Genomic DNA, 16,351 nt, shown 5'->3' with positions numbered 1-16,351 from the left:
GGAAGAGCTGAGAAAGCATTAGAACTGACAGGGAAAGCAGAGACAGGTTAATAGCTGAGGAAATACAGACCAACTATATCATCTGGGTGTCAACAAACAGTATGGCATCATTTAATCAGAAATATGCATGTTAAAATCTATTTTGCTTTGTTGATTAGAAAAGTGCAGTAATTGTTGTTGCTGCTGTTGGGGTTTTGTTGAGGGTGATCCATTAATCAGTCATTCACTAATAGGAGCAAACATATTAAACAGGCTTATCCTGCTGTTTCCAACAAAGCAAGTCATTAAATTGTGCATCAGCCTTCTGCTTTCTCCATGGAAAGCCTGGAGATTAATGGAAAAGAGTCACCTAAGTAGAACTGCACTATAAAAGGATAATAAATGGACACCACTCTCCTCAGTGATTTTCCTTTTTAGGACATTGTCAGTTGGTTCTTGTCTTCGTTCCACTCATATTAAGATGTGGAATAAGATGTCCTCGCTATTGCTCTCTGATTTCCTGACAGTGAAAGCTAAAAGCAGAACTTGTTTGGGCAACTGTGATTGGAAAGTGTTCAGATGTGAAAGGTTTACAATACTGCCAATGGCCTAAGATGTCATAGGAGTTTTATTGGAGCCTTTCTCCTGTCTAACTGAGGAAACATCTTGGTGGCAATCTAATGTGTTTCTTTTTCTCGGTGATGCACATTAGCTCTACCAGTGTTTGGTTTCAGTTGTTGCATACATATTTTGGCCAACTGGATTTCCATTTTTAAACTTCCACAGAATAAGAGAATTTAGGTTGCAAGGTTTCTCTGGAGCTTGCCTAGTCCAATCCCCTTCTCAAAGCAAGTTTAATTACATCAGGTTGCTCAGGGACTTTTCTAGTGAAGTCTGAATACTTCCATGCATGGGAATCCCACGGTATCTCTGGGGCAATCCAATATTTTACTAGGCTCTCAGGATAATTTTTTTTCCCCAGTTCATCAGAATTTCCTGTGTTGAAACTTTTGCCACCCTGCAGCTTCAAGAAGAGCTTGGCTCCATCTTCTCTGTATCATCTGATCAAATATATGTAGATGGCAATAAAGTTTATTCTGAGCCTTTTCTTCTTAAGGCTGACAGACTTAGCTGGCTCAGCTTGTCCTTGTATGTACACGCTGTGCTCCAGCCTCCTGACCAACCCTGACAGCCCTGTCCTGTACTCACTCCAGTACATCCATGTTTTTTTTGCACTGGAGAGCTCAAGACTGGATGGAGTATTTAAATGCAGTGTAGAGGGGAAAGATCACCTCCCTGGCTACACTTTTATGAATGCAGAGTTGCTAATACCAGACCTGCTTTTCTGCAGAGCTGCCTCTTGGACAGTTGGCCCTCAGGCTGTACTGGTGCATGAGGTTATTCTGTCCCAGATGCAGGACTTTATATTTGCTCTTTTTGAACTTCATGAGACTCCAGTCACCCCATTCTCCAACCTGCCTGGGTTCTCCTGAACAACAGCCCTGCTCTCCAGTATATAAACGATGAGACTGTGGAAGACTCAGTAAAAGGACTTGCTAAAGCTGAGATATACAACATCCACTGCCCTCGCCTTGTCCACAGTGCCAGTCACCTTGTCATAAAAAGCAACCAGGTTGGTCAAATGTGATTTGCCTTTGGTAAATACATGTCAGCTCTTCCTTCCTTTCCTTTGTGTGTTTAAAAATGGCATCTAGTGGGACTTGCTCAATAACCATCTCATATCATTGAGAAAATGTTGGCCAGCCTGTAGTTATCTGGATCTCCCTTCTTGAAGATGAGTGTGGCATTTGCCTTTTTCCAGCCATCAGAAGCCTCCCCTTGTCTCTCAAATACAACCAAAAGCAGCCTCACAATGATATCAGCCACTTCTTTCGGAACCCTCAGATGCATCACATCTGGTACCACAGGTTTCCGTGTCTAATTAAGTGATTATCTTAAGTGCTCCCTAATTCAATCTCCCTCCACTGTGACTACAGCTTTACTCCCACATGCTCTTTGAGGAGGTTCAGAGACCTGGAGGCCTGAGGGCAAAGCTTACCAGTGAAAACTGAGGCAAAAAAGGCATTGACTACAATAGCTCTTTCCAAATTCCTTTTCACTAAGTACCCTGCCTCATTGAGCAATGGGCCCAAACTCCCCTTAGCCTTCCTTTTGCTGCTCATGTACTTAAAGAAACCTTTCTTGCCTTTGTCCTGCACAAAAAAAAATGTGTTTGAGCTCAATCAGGATCTACATGTTTATCCATGCTGGCCTTCTGCCATGCTTGCTCAACTTTCCATACATTCTTGTGCTCTGAGGAGGTTGTCCTTGAAGAATCGCCAGCTGTTCTCTATACCCTTCCGGACAGTTTCGCATGGGATCACTCGTCTCAGGATCTTGAACTCTGGTCTGATGGTAACAACAGCCAAAGCTATCATAGACCTCCACATTTCAGCCAGTTCTTCCTTGTTTGTGGACAACAGGTTCAACAGGGCATTCCTACTAGTCAGTTCATTGATCACCTCCAATAAGAAATGGTCTTCAGTACTTCCCAGAAATCCCCTAGGTTGCTTGCTTCCGGTTTTATTGCCCTTCCAGCAGTTGTCAATGTGGTAAAAGTTACCCATGAGCGCCAAGATGTGCACTTGTGAAGCTTTCTTCAGCTGCTTAAAGACAACTTCATCTGCCTCCTCTTCTTGATCAGGAGGTCTGTAGCAGACACCTACTACAACACTATGAGTATTAGTCTGTCCTCTGATCCTTACCCACAAGCTCTCTAGTGGTTTGTCACCTGCCCCAGGGCAGCAGTCCGTGCATTCAAGAAACTCCTTTACACAAACTGCAAGCCCTCCTTCACACCTTCCTAAATGTCTTTGTTGAAAAGACTGCGTCCCTCCATTGCAGAACACTAGTCATGAGTGCTACCCTACCATGTCACTGTAATCCCAATGAGGATATATCTCTGCAACTACACGGAGACTTCTAATTACCGTTCTCTAAGCTGCATGCATTCGTGGACAGGCATTTGAGATGGGTCCTAAATTGTGCTGCTTTTACTGGGGAAAAGTGAGATCTTCTTCTGTAATGTTGTCTCCTAGACACATCTGCTTTTCTCCTTTGTGCGATTGCATCTCTATTGTGGTAGCTTTCCCCAACCACACTGAGTTTAAGGTCCTCATAAATAGGTTAGCAAGCCTCTTCGCAAAGATGCTCTTGCTGCATTTTGCCAGATATGTCCCATCCCTGGTCAGTAGCTCTCATTCCTTGGCATTCTGCAGTCATAGAAGACAAAACCGTGACTGCTAGATCAACCCTGCAACATCAGTTGACTCCTGCTCGAGCCGTCTTCCTCATCAGAAGGTTTGAGGAGCCACCACCACCTGGGCCACCCTACTGTTCACTCTCATCTTCCAAACTCTATTGTGACTCTTGATATGGTTCACATTGCCTCTGCCAGTGTTGGTGCCCACACAGAAAAGCAGTAAGGGAAAATGGTCCAAGGGCTGGATGACCCTTGGCAAGAGTTCCCAAAATATTACGTCAGGTTGGCAGGTCGATGCCTCCATCCCCTGCAGGAGAGAGTCGCCAATAACTATCACATGCCTTTTTCCTTTTGTGCAGACACTAGGTTAAGGCTTAGATGGCTCTGTTGAATCCTCTGATGGGTCTTGTTCATCCTCACCAGTGCACAGGGTATTATACTTCTTCTGAATTTGCAGATCTGCAAGTGCAGGAGTCTTTTTCCTGTTGTCAGAAGTCACAACTTCCAGCCTTTCAATATCCTGACTGCCACCTTCCACTCCCTGTTTAAGCATGTTCTCCTGCTGTCCTTCCTTCTTCGTGTTGTGTGACTCAGGTTCTCATCACCACATGCAGTCCTGAGCAGAGTTGTTGGGCCTCTCTACATACCCACTCTGATAACTGATGTAGCGATGTCTATACCAGTCAGCAGTGCTCTGGCTTCCCCCACTTCCCAGTGGGTCCCTTCTTGCAAGACTATGAGACCACTCCAACTTTCCCCATCCAAGCACTCAGCAGTTAATTCATGAGCACTGCTATTGCCACATGCTTCTGATGCTCACACCACCCCCATGGCAAAGAGAAGCATGGCACAGGCGTCTGCTGCTCTGGAGGGACACTTTCATTGATGCAGCATGTTCCTCTCTAAGCAGAGTGGATTGGCTTCTCCATAGTTGTCAATGTTCTCCATTTTGCAAAGGTGCATCTATCTGTTTAGCTCTGTGTGTGTGTGCAGTGTGTGATTTCTCCATCAGAAAAGCTTTACTCAAACCGTAATCATTACTGCGAAAAGCTGTCTGTGCTGCACAAAGTTCCCTTGGATAGGACATTCAATAAACATGTTATTAATACCAAACCAAACCCATAAGTGTTCAGCACATTACAAGAGGGATTGTGACGTTTAAATGTGAATTCTCTTGCCTTTGATTAAATGTTTCATACCCATCTTAGTTTTCTGAGTGCTCAGTAGTCATATCTGTGCCAGACTTTCAAAGCTCTTTCTGTTTTCCACCAATCCCTTACTGTGCAGTATGAAATGAATTTCCATAGAGCAGAGTACAGTGGTACCTCTGTGAAGCTGCTCCCCAAAGCCCCTGATCCAAACTGTGATCAATTCCACGGTAAAACTCTATTTGAGGAAGGCTACAGAGCGCATTTCACTTTTCAGCACGAGTATTCAAAGACTGGCATATATTACAAGAAGATTGCAAAGCATCCAGGTACAAATTTAAAAACCTATGTTTCTGTTATGAATAACCAGCTTATTCTCTGGTCTTGAAGCCTGGCAACAGTTTTGAAATGTTAGTTGATCAGCTGTTGCTAGTGGTGGGATTCTGCTAAGATATATAATTTCTCCCTTAAACCCACCTTGACTGAGGTCCCAAATGATCAGCAGCCTGAGGACTGGAAGGAGAAGAAATTCCAGAGCAAGATGCTGTTGAATCAGATGAATGGAATCAGAATGTTCCTGCAAAGAACCCAGAATCTTCCAGAAAACACCTGGAGGATATTCTTTGCAATGTATTACTGATATCCTATCAAAAGCAGACACAGGAGACTTTGGTGGTTGCCTTTTGAAAGCAGAGAGTCATCTCTGCTCTGTCTCTGTAACTTTCAGGCTCAAGATGGGATTCAGCTCACCTGACATCAGACATCTCAAAGAGAGATATCTGTGCTGATTCTGGGGTCATCAAGGCTTTCCTTTCATCAAAGGAAAGAAGCTAGATGTCTGGGAGAAGCTGGATGAATCTTCTTCCAAAAGCTTCCCTTCTCTTTGTTTACTCTAGAGAAAGTATACATGGTTATCTTAAACCAGATGGTATGCATCTTAAATGAGATTATGTGAAAATATATATAATTATCTTAACCTAGATCTTTAAAGAACCAGAATTAGCTGACATAAATTCCCAGCATCCAGGTGTTTTCTACACAATTCTTTCAGGCAGACACAAGTCTTGTCTTGATTTTGCATGGGATGTGCCCAAATTTTAACTCAACATGAGGCAGCTTTGCATCATACTCTCTGACTCCTGATTCCTCTCCAGTTTTAAAAACTTGAATAAAAGGCATGGAAAATAGAGCAAAAGCAATTATAAGACAGAACTGATTTGTTGTCACACACTGTAGAGGTTTCAGTGATTCAAGAGATGCTGAAAGTCTCTTAAAAGAGGAGGGAGGTAACTGGCAGAAGCAGATAAAGTTAATATTGAATGGAAGCTTATTTAGAATAGCAGAATCTGTAAGGTTGAATTTCAAATATATGTTCATTAATTTGTGTACTAGAAACAGTATTTATCACTATGTCTATGCAGTCCTTTTTACAACATTAAGATATTTATGTTTATTAATTCTTGATCTTTACATAGCATAGAATTAGTCCATAGCGTTGAGGTTATTTTAAAAACTAATTTTGAATGGTATTTAAAATATGTCTTTTGTAATATATCACACATACTGTTTACAGCTTTTTCATAGTTATTTCACAGCTTTGTTACCAGCTCTCAGACATAGCACATACATTCTTTTAATTGCTTTGTCATCTTTACATTTTTGCTTATCTTATTTTTGCCATGGAGCAGATCTCAAGGGAGATATGACAGAGTATAAATGAATTCTGAAGATGTGCTGTTTTGTCTGATTTTTAAAAGGTCTCCTTGCAAAGCCCTACTAAAACAAATTTGATATTGATTTTTTCATAAAACTGTGGTCTTGTCTCACTACATAGTCTCACATATGGGTATATCAATATAGTCTGACAATAAGTCCTTGATGTCAGTTGCAGCATATTTCAGCAGGTGTGAATTCATCGCGTTCCCTTCTGTATCATATAGAGGACAGAGCACTTGGGACCAGATGGGGTCATCCAGTTTGTGAGCTGACTGAAATGCTCTGAACAAACCTGCCGGTTTCTTGGGACCACCAAAGGAGGCAGCAACACTCCTGACAGCCCAGCAGGCAGTCTCCTGATCTTCCTGTGGTCACCAGCCCATGACACCACATGCTGCTTCCCTATCATGAGCCCCAGGAGGCTGATGGGCTCTCTGTGAGTTGCTGCAAAGGGGCAAGCAGGTGGTGTATCTCTGTGCCTCCCAATCAATAGACTCCTTGACTGCATGGGTTACCTGGAAGTTCAGGCAGCAGGCCGTCTTCCAGGTGTAATTGCTGGATATGGGTTTGCAAGATTTTCCTGCAGGTGGGAACGCAGGCAGCTGCCTCTGCTGTTTCATCTTATGCTTTCTAACCTTTCAGTTCCTCATTTAAAGAAAAAAAAAAAAAGAAAAAGAAACATATTTTTTTTTTTTATGGGAGCTGCACTCTGTTTTGCGCACAGCTTCTGTTTACAACAGTTATCTTCAATAATACTGAGTGAAAAACAGATGTCATGTTTCAAAACATGAGCCAAAACAGCAAGACCTGAACAGAAGCCATTATATGATCAAAGTGGTATCCAGAGTCTTACTGAAAACTGTGGTCCAGGATTGGTGTTTTTTTGCAGCTCTGACAAGTCTGTCCATCTGTGAAAGGAAGCAAGGCAAAAGCCAGCAGTCCTTGAGAAAAGTACTAGTCCATGACCTCAGGCAGAGTTTCACATCTGTAGGGAGTTCACTGAGAGGGCACATCAGTGGTCTGCGTATTCTGTTCAGGGACACAGAACTTGAAGTTCATTCTTTATAAATACAGTAACGTATTGATTTCATATTAACCCAGTTTGGTTCCAGGTAGAAAAAAATTTTCATAGCCCCTATTACTGGATAACTTGTCAGTCTAAGAGACTCTAAAATGCAATTTCCAGGAGCAACGAAGGCCTGAGGTAGAACAGGGTAGACAATTCTATGGTGGTGTTGTGCAAAAAGATGGAGATCTCTGTTTTGAGCTTGTAGAACTAAAAACTTACTTTAATTAATGATGAGAGTCAGTGCTCATTGTAGGCCTCATCTGTACTACTGATTAAGCAAGGGCCGAGGAGCAGCACCTGGCCCCAAAAGTACCTGACATTGACTGATATCTGTCTACACCGCTTAGCACTAGTCCCTCTAAAGCGTTTGTTTGGGTTTTTTTTTTGAAAAGAGCTATTTAGAGTAGTACAAAAACTGATAAAAAGTGTTGTGGATCATCTGGGTGGAGTGCTCAACACAATCTCTGGCTCATTTAGCAATGGAGATAAGCCCAGAGGATGCATGTTTATTGAGAGAAACCTAGCTAGGCAAACACGGTTTCACTGAGACAGCTGAGGCTAGGTATAAAACTGATTGCTGTTCTGTGGGAGGCTATGAAACCAGCGGTTCATTGCTGTGGGCAGCAGAGAGCAGCATAGGTATCTCTCTTGAGTCCACTTCTGTTTGGTGGTTCCATTAGTGACCTGGATAATGAAATAGCGAGAGTGCCTATTAAATTTGCAAGAGATACAAGGCTGGGAGGGATTGCAAGTACACTGGAGACAGAACTAGGATTCAGACAGATCTTGATGAAGTAGGAAATTGGTCTGGAAAAAGTTAGATAAAATTTAGTATGGGCAAGTGCAGGAAAATGGGTAATATGAATAGCCAACTACAAAAGTACTGGGTTCTTTAGCAATTGGCTAGATTCTTCACAAGAGGATTTTGAGGTTGTTGTGCATCCCAAGATCAACATTAGCTACCTTTCTAATCCTGTTGTGAAAAGCTAAATGCCATACCTTGAGATTGTTGAATACAGGTTTGGACACTGTATTTGAGAAGACTGTGGACAAATGTTAGAGAGTCCAAAGGATAACAGCAGATATTGTTAGAGAAACTGTTAGAGAAAATGTGATTTCTGGGCAATGTTGAAAGCATCGGGGTTGTTAAGTTTTAAAAATATAAGAGTACTGGTGGGGAAAGGAATGATAAAACTTCATGTAGATTAAAGACTGGTGCAAAGATGAAAGTAATAATCTATTCTCCATGTTCCTAATAGACTGAAAAAGAAGATATGGGTTTAAACTGCAGCAGGAAACTCAAGCTAGATTTCAGGAAAACTTTCTAATAGTAGGATTAGTTAAGCAATGGAATAGATCTTGCAGCCTAGGGAGTCACAAAAATCTCCATTTATTTTAAGTCTTTAAAATCACATTGGACAAACATCTGTCTGAAATTGTGCAGATATAGTTAAACCTGGTTTAAAGAGGGAGGATAGACTTGGGTGAACTCTCAAGGTCCTTCCAACCCTTTTTCTAGATGATTCTGGGGCCATATTTTATACCTAAATTCATAGTGAAAACACACATGCCACTCTATGTAGTGTGTATATATGTATTTTTAATTTTCAAGGCAGCCAATATACAGGTAGCCAACTCATATACACGTACACCACAAACTTTAGGTGTTTCTTGCTTTTCACTCTTATTTTTAAAGTCTCCATATGAATTTCTCAGTTCACCTCCAAGTTTCCTCACAACTTGCTGAGAATGAGGAGACAGAGATCTTCAGTGTATCTATTTTACATCAGAAATTGTGTAGATGAAGTTGTAGTTAAGGAACAGGCTTGCTCTGACTGAATAATCTTTTAGTGCATAGTAAATGCTGCCTGTTACATTACCTCCCTACTTGGGAAACTCCCTGACTGCTTGGAAAACTCTTACAAACCTTTTTTTTTTTTTTTCTAGCGCACTTTTTTGTTTTTTTCCCAGGCTGCATTAAAAACACAATAAACAAACAAAACAAAAAAACATCCTGAGGTCTCAGAGTTTGTGCACATTGCCTATCTAATTGCTTTCTAAAGGAATCAGAAATGCCAGGAGATGGCATAGTGTTTCAAAGTGTACGAAGCAAAGTACAGCAGTAAAGCTGAAGCTGCATCGGAGGAACATGATGCTCCCTGCATTGGCTGTTGCCCAGCATCTCTTGCTGTTGCCTGGTTTGAGAAGTAGATTGACTACACTCTGATAAAGGACTTTGATTTTATTTTATTCTTCACAGCCCTTGCTGGCTTTTTAAAAACTTGGCCCTGTCTGTACTTCTTAGACAGTGAGTTAAGACAGAAGAAAAATTAACCCACCGTCTATGAGCTGAATAATAATAATAAAAAAAAAAACACCTAGAAAAAAAAATCCCCTGAGCAAGCATTTTACTGCTTTTGGGATAAAACAGCAGTATATGTTTCAGACTGGCACATGCAAAGACCAATACGTGACAGGGTGACATTCTTTTAAAATATTTCTTATTTAAATTGTTTAATCTTCTCTTTGCTGACAAAACTCTCTTTTTTCTTCTTGTGTAATGAAAGTCTCTGGCATGTTAGTCTAATTGAAATGACAGGCAAAAGTTAAAAGTAAAATCGATTCTTTGTCACTGGAGCATCCCCAAGTGTTTAAACAGGAGTCAGTTGAGGAAACAGAAGGTGTATGTTAACCAGTTAGAAACCAAAATCTTTTGCTACAGCAGTTTAAGAAAATAAGAATCATTAATTCAGTGAAGATTCATTTACCAGATTAAAATAATAAATTAATTCTGTGAATAATGGAATTTATATTTGGAATAGCTCCAGTTGCAAATGTGTGAATGATGATGGTTCTCTGTGGGTGAAAGAAAGGAATTGAAGACAGGCATTTTAAATGGCATTAGAGAAATTAATTCTGTGATTATTCCATCTTTGGAGCTCCAGGGAGAGAGAGCTCCTCTGTTGTGAGACAATTTTGCCTGCTTTTCTAGCTGACCACATCTCAACCTAAGGAATTTTTCAGGATTGTTTGGTATTTTTAGTTTTGTCTTTAACTTCCATCCCTCCGAGCAGGACCACTTAGTACCCGTGCTGTAGGTTCAAGGCTGAGGTTTTCCTTTTCTGCTTAGCTGCTGTTCATCTTATCCCAAACATAAAAGCTCAAACCAGATTGCCCTGGGCTGTGTTTAGCAACTGTATGTAGGGTATATGTCTGTCTGACTGTCCCAGCCTCTGCCATTGCAGATGGGAGCAGAGCAGCGAGGCATTTCAAGCATGAGATCTGCAGTATTAGGAGTGGCTTCCAAAGGCAGCCGTATGTCCCTTTCATAAACCATGGGAGTCATGGAAAAAAACATCCTCATGAATATTAAAGTTCAGCCTCCTGTGCCACGATCAATACATTAATTATTATGTATGACCTCACAAAGATCCAGCCAGTCAAGCCATGGGCATTTGTCCAATATTCTTGTGTAAATGTCAAGACAGATGGTTCTCAAAACCTGCTGTAATATTTCACATAATAATAGAAGTGTCTGCCTGCACTGACCTCTTCATATCAGAAGTGGAAACCCAGGCAAATGCTTGCTAAATGGGACAAACTGACTTGGCATTTTGACAGGAGCAGTGAAATTGGCTAGAAAGTATGGCTTGTGTTGAGCCTAGATGACTGTTAGCTGAACCAAACCTGTCTCCCCAGAAAAGTTAGTCTCCATGGAGGAAACAGGATGTATTCTTGTAAAAGCAAATAGAGACACACATTTGTGTAAAGGTCAGGGAGGTCAGTATTTTCATTAACAAGCACATTAACTTCAGATGTCTTCAGCACAGACAACTATACCTAGGTTAGTTATAAGGACTTTTCTGTAGTTGATGGGGAAACAGGTATGTCAAGGGCACGACTCATCCCACTGCAATGTATGTGTCTCAAACAGGCCAGAAGAACCCGCCTTAGAAGCCACCCTTTCTTTGCATGGTGTCTGAAGGGAGTCAGGGTGACTGGCTTAGGTTCAGATGTCTTCACTCTAGATTTCAAAAGTGAGATGAGATGAGTTCCTCTCATCACCTGGCTATAGGAGATGCCAGCTCAAGAACAGAGAAATGCAGTGATCCATTCAGCAGCTGAAACCGGCTACTGGTTCACGCTCCAGATGTGTTTAATGATACCTCAGAAACATCCCTTGTTTATTTGGAATTCACTTTGAAGGACTAAATATTCCAACGCTTTCAGGTCAACCTACCTTTTGAAATGCTAATCAGATGGAATTGGCCTTTACCACCAGCACATATTTGTATATCAAAGAGACTCCTTGCACACCTTCTGCCAGCCTGAATCAAGTTGATATTTCATTGATGCATTATTTTTAATGCTGATTCCTAGTAAAATCTTCTTTTCTACGTCACTAACATTCTAATTATTTTTAGCCTAGCGTTAGTTAGCCATTGCCATGCTCAGTATTGCACAGGGCCGTGAGTCTTTATTATTCATTCTAATGGTTGATTATCCCACTATTTTTACATACAAGAATCACAAAGCCTTTGTCAGAAATAAAACTGGCTACGCCAAGCATTGTAATACTCTTCAGGGCTGATGAGCTTTCCCATCTCCTCCACCAAGGAATCGAGCTTCCTGTGGAGGATGTGCTGAGGTGCACAAAGCCCACGTCCCCTGGAGGAATCTATATATTCCTCTGCACCTTTCCTCGCAGAGGCCACTTCAAGCAGACAGCAGAACATCTCACCGATAAGCCCACATTGCTTTGCAGCCGGTTGGCTTTGCTGCAGCCCACGGCTGAGGCACTTGAGTGACACTGCAAGAGTAGCCCGAACTGGAATTTCTTCCAGCACTTGTTCTTTCCTGCTAATGTGGCTAAATAGCTGAAATGACCTTCTGCTGAGAATCTTTGAATGGAAGTAATTTTGTGATTAAACAAAACTAGACTCGGGGGAAGTTTGAGCAGTCTATTACAGAATACAGTTTTATTTCTTGATTCACTGTACTGCTGAAGGAATAAGCCACCAAACCCAGGAGTAAGGAACACCAGCACAGCAGTTCTAGGTGAACAAAGACATATCTTGAGTAGTAAACTCCAGATCTCACAGCAGATGCAGGACTGAATCCTCTGTTGGGAAAGTTTTGTGTAAAACAAAATTCGTTTGTCAGAACTATTGATGGTAAAAATTTGTCAAATATGTTCACTCACATTACTTACCCAATCCTGTAAAATTAAACAGACACATAGAAGTCCTAAAAAGGATAAAAAAAAATTTGTAAACAAAATGTAGGCCCAAATTCACTGGGTATAAATTGATTGCAACAAGCTATTGTGTCTACTCTGTTTATTGCCATCTGCCATCTGTTTGGTGTGATTGATACTCATTCAAAACATGCTGAAGTAAGAGTCTTTGTAGCACTTAGCTTACCAGACTTTCTCTAAATACTGTTTATTTTAGTCTGGAAACATTTGTCTCTCTCACCACAGGTAATCAGCGAGTTTGAAGCCTCTCCCGACTCATTTTCCTACAGAATCCCCAACCTGAGCCGGAACCGCCAGTACAGCGTCTGGGTGGTAGCAGTGACTGCTGCGGGAAGAGGCAACAGCAGCGAGATTATCACTGTGGAACCGCTAGCAAAAGGTACTGTGACAGTGCTTTTTAAAGCAATCCAGAACTTTACAATGCTAATTACTGTTATAATTGGCACATGGATTCTTTATGCCTCATTGCTTACCGAGAGTGGGATTTGTCAGGAGTAACTTCAGTTCTCTGCAAAAGTTAGGTGACAACTCTCAGCTAATTGCCCAAGCTTTTGCTGTAGTCAGCAGAGAGAGAATGACGTGCTCCTCTGGGGGTAATTCATCCCACCTACCTTAGAAGGAAATAAATTGCTTTTTGGAGCAATTTTTATCTTCTTCTGTTGGGTACAGAGGGTTTGCAGATGATCACCCTCCCCTTCTGAATGCGTCTCTCTTTTTTTTCTTGCCATACAAGATAACTTCTTTATCATTCTCCTCCTTACTAATATCTCTTGTGTACTCCACAAGTACTGTCTTCTTATAAAATAGTCTGATTAACATATCTAAACTTTGAACAATTGTTCTCAACTTGCATTAGCTTTGAAGTTTGCTGCTTCTATTTCAGATAGGAAGAAAGGATAATGTGCCTCAAATCCTACATATTTTTTTCCCAGTTGTATTAGTTGTTCTATTAAAAGATATTGCTTGGGCCCATGAATTCTGCCTTACCTCTACTGTGAGCACTGTAGCACCTTAGCTTGGAAATAGAGACCTAACATTTTAAACAGCAAGGTGAGAAGAGTCCCATCAGTACTCAATCTCTACACGGGGTCTTCAGACTGATCTTTTTGTTTGTCAGTCAAACTGGTAACATCACAGAATGTGCCAATATGAACAGTATATTGCACAGGTCCCTAGAGTTGCAAGGGTAGATGTATTTAATTGACTTCACAGTTTTACAAGCCTGCTAATTCTTCAGTCATGTGGCTAATGATGTAGTAATGTAAAATAAAGTGTCTAGGGCTTTATGATGAGATACTTTCTAAAAAAGCTTTGCAGAACTTCAGCCAAATGCCACCAACATGGAAACACTTTCTGCATGGAAAAGCATATGCCATCACTGTAGGGAAGCTTGCTGATCCTACCCACCTAGCTGGTAGATAACCAGTTTTATAATGGCTGATTAACTATCAATCAGAGCTATTGCCATGGATGGCAGTGATGATGTTTGGAGGGTACTATTTCAACACATGAGGTAGCTTCCTAATACATACAAGTTGCAAATAGGGTTCCTCAGGCTTGTGATGGGAACCTGCATGTCTCTTAGTTGTCCCTTCTCTAGGCTAAACTTTTTATCATATGAGATGCATATTTTTCAACACTATTGTGAGAAACCTGTAGTAACTACTATTTACTACTGTAGATCACAATGGAAGATTTAACAATATAAATGTCAGGAGGGTCTAACAAGGTAAAGAGGCCTAAGTTGGAATAAGCAGGGAAATGTTTACTCCCCATACCATTGTTTACAGAGTTTTTTTCTGTCAGCGGAGAAGGATCACATTTACTTTTTGTGTCTTTCTGGCATTTTTTGTACAGTCTTTCAGAACTTTTAGTAGCTACACAGTGTTGGAGGAATGATCTGAAGGGTGACTGAAAGGCTATGAAAAGTCCGAAGGATCTGAAAAATCTGGAGCTTTCCCATTGTTGAATTTCTTGTGGGAACTTTGGTGAGACCAGGGTTGAGATCTTAAAAGGTGGCTGAAGAGTGTAAAGGACACCTGTGAGGGAAGATTATGACCCCTCAGGGAAACAGGGCAAAGTTTTCAGTGTGCACCTTCTTTTAGGCCAGCTGTTGCCTGTGTGTAATGAATGTGTGGTGATGAAAAGAAAAAAAGGAAACAAAAGTAAGCATAAAAATAGATGCTTGAATAAGTGCAAAACCAATTAGACAACAACGTGGTGCAATGCTAATAGATTGAGGGTGCAGGCAAACCCAGGAGTGTGCAGGGACCCCTGCACATAATGCACCATAAAGCTCTCTTTCTCCTATGCATTTAAAAAAGAGGGAAGTGTTCGGACAAGATGAACACAGAACAATGCAGGGTTTGCAGGTATCAAGATTCATAACATCTAGCTAAGAGGAAATATAGTATGTGATTTTCTTGGTTTGCCAAAAAACAACGAAGTTACAAATTGACCCACGCGTACTTTTACTGAACAAGCTTACCAGAAACGGGAATTAATTCTGCTCTTCCAACACATATTTAACATGATCCATAGTGACAATTAAGTGAACTTAAAAACAGCTGGTATGAAAAGACAAGGGGACTTTAAGGAAAAATAATTAATTACTTCAATATAGACAAGTCAGTGTGAACAAGACTTTATTATGAAGGACTGTAGAATGTATCCATCAATGTGAGAGCTAGTAGTGATACTCCAGTATAAAGTCTGCATTGGATGAGGCTCAGGCCAAGTCTCTCTTCCATGCACTTAGGACTGAAAAAATGATGAATAATCCATTTGTGGAGATTGTGATGGACACTAGGAATAGATAGCCATTTTATGAATTTTTGATGTAGTCAGGTTAGGAATTATTCTATCATGTACAAGATTTCCTGTCTGAATGCATCACTGGGCCTTTTAGAGAGCTGGGAGAAAGCGGTGATCAGTAGTAAGGGCAGTGGATGCAGAATGAAGAAGAATATGCAGAACTAATAGCCTTGAAGACCTTTCTCACCCCCCTGCATGTCTGAAGCAAGTAACACATCACAGGGTTAGAAGCAGTCCTAGCCTGATTTTGCCACAAGTCCCCAGTGCAAGAACATCCTATGGGCCATTATTATGAAGTTGTTTGCTTCCTTTTTTTCCCCACTTATTTCACAGTAACTGTCCAAGTAATGATACCATCATGACAGCTAATGAGAGTTAACTTTGAATAGAATTATGCCAACTTAATTATAACCCCTTTAAGAACCCCTTCGAGAACAATGAGAATGTCTAGGTAGAGGTTTGATATGAAATGGATAGTCCAATTTAAATGAAAGCTTAATTCAAGTTAACATTTCTTTCTTTAGTGACTCTGTTTCTCAGAACAGATTGTTATTCTCTGTAATTAACTGACAAAAAATAAGAAAAAAAACCCACAAACAGCAAATAATCACAGCAATGAAAGCTCAGTCTCCATACAAGCAGGCTATGCCACCCCGCCCCTCAAATTACGCTTCATTGCTGACTTGAAAGTTGTGAGTTTAGCCTATCAAATATATATAAAAGACAGTAAACCTTGCATGCACCTTGTTCATCCTTTTTCCTGACCATGACTGATGGAGAATGGCATTTGCCAGCAACATAATGATAACAGATCTAGACCCATGGCAATCTGATCCTCTGGGGAGAACTGTCACTTTAATGTAGATTTTCCCCTGTTCTTGTAGACTACCTGAGCATTAATGTTGAACAGATTTGCCTCCTACTCTATGTTGCTTTGCATGTTTAATGGTTTTAAACAATGTGTGGAGCTCACATGATAGCACACACCCCCATTAGTCTGTTTCTTTAATCATTCGTCATACTGGAATACACAGGATAATTGTCTGTGAGAAAGTAAGTGAAAGAAACCCCTGACCCAGGGTATTCACTGATGGCTCTTGTATTTG

General features: G+C 40.9%; 1 protein-coding gene across 1 annotated transcript in view; it reads left to right on the top strand.

Moving 5' to 3' along the window:
• Positions 1–16,351, top strand: part of DSCAM (Down syndrome cell adhesion molecule) — a 413,961-nt gene that overhangs the window by 338,194 nt on the left and 59,416 nt on the right. The window contains exon 21 of the mRNA XM_009891369.1: positions 12,657–12,810. Coding sequence (XP_009889671.1) covers positions 12,657–12,810 — 154 coding nt within the window. The remainder of the gene's footprint in view (positions 1–12,656; positions 12,811–16,351) is intronic.

Source organism: Charadrius vociferus, unplaced genomic scaffold, assembly GCF_000708025.1.
Source record: "Charadrius vociferus isolate BGI_N301 unplaced genomic scaffold, ASM70802v2 scaffold298, whole genome shotgun sequence".
Classification (NCBI taxonomy): domain Eukaryota; kingdom Metazoa; phylum Chordata; class Aves; order Charadriiformes; family Charadriidae; genus Charadrius; species Charadrius vociferus.
Note: the sequence above shows the minus strand (reverse complement) of the source record. Positions and strands in the feature narration are given on the sequence as shown.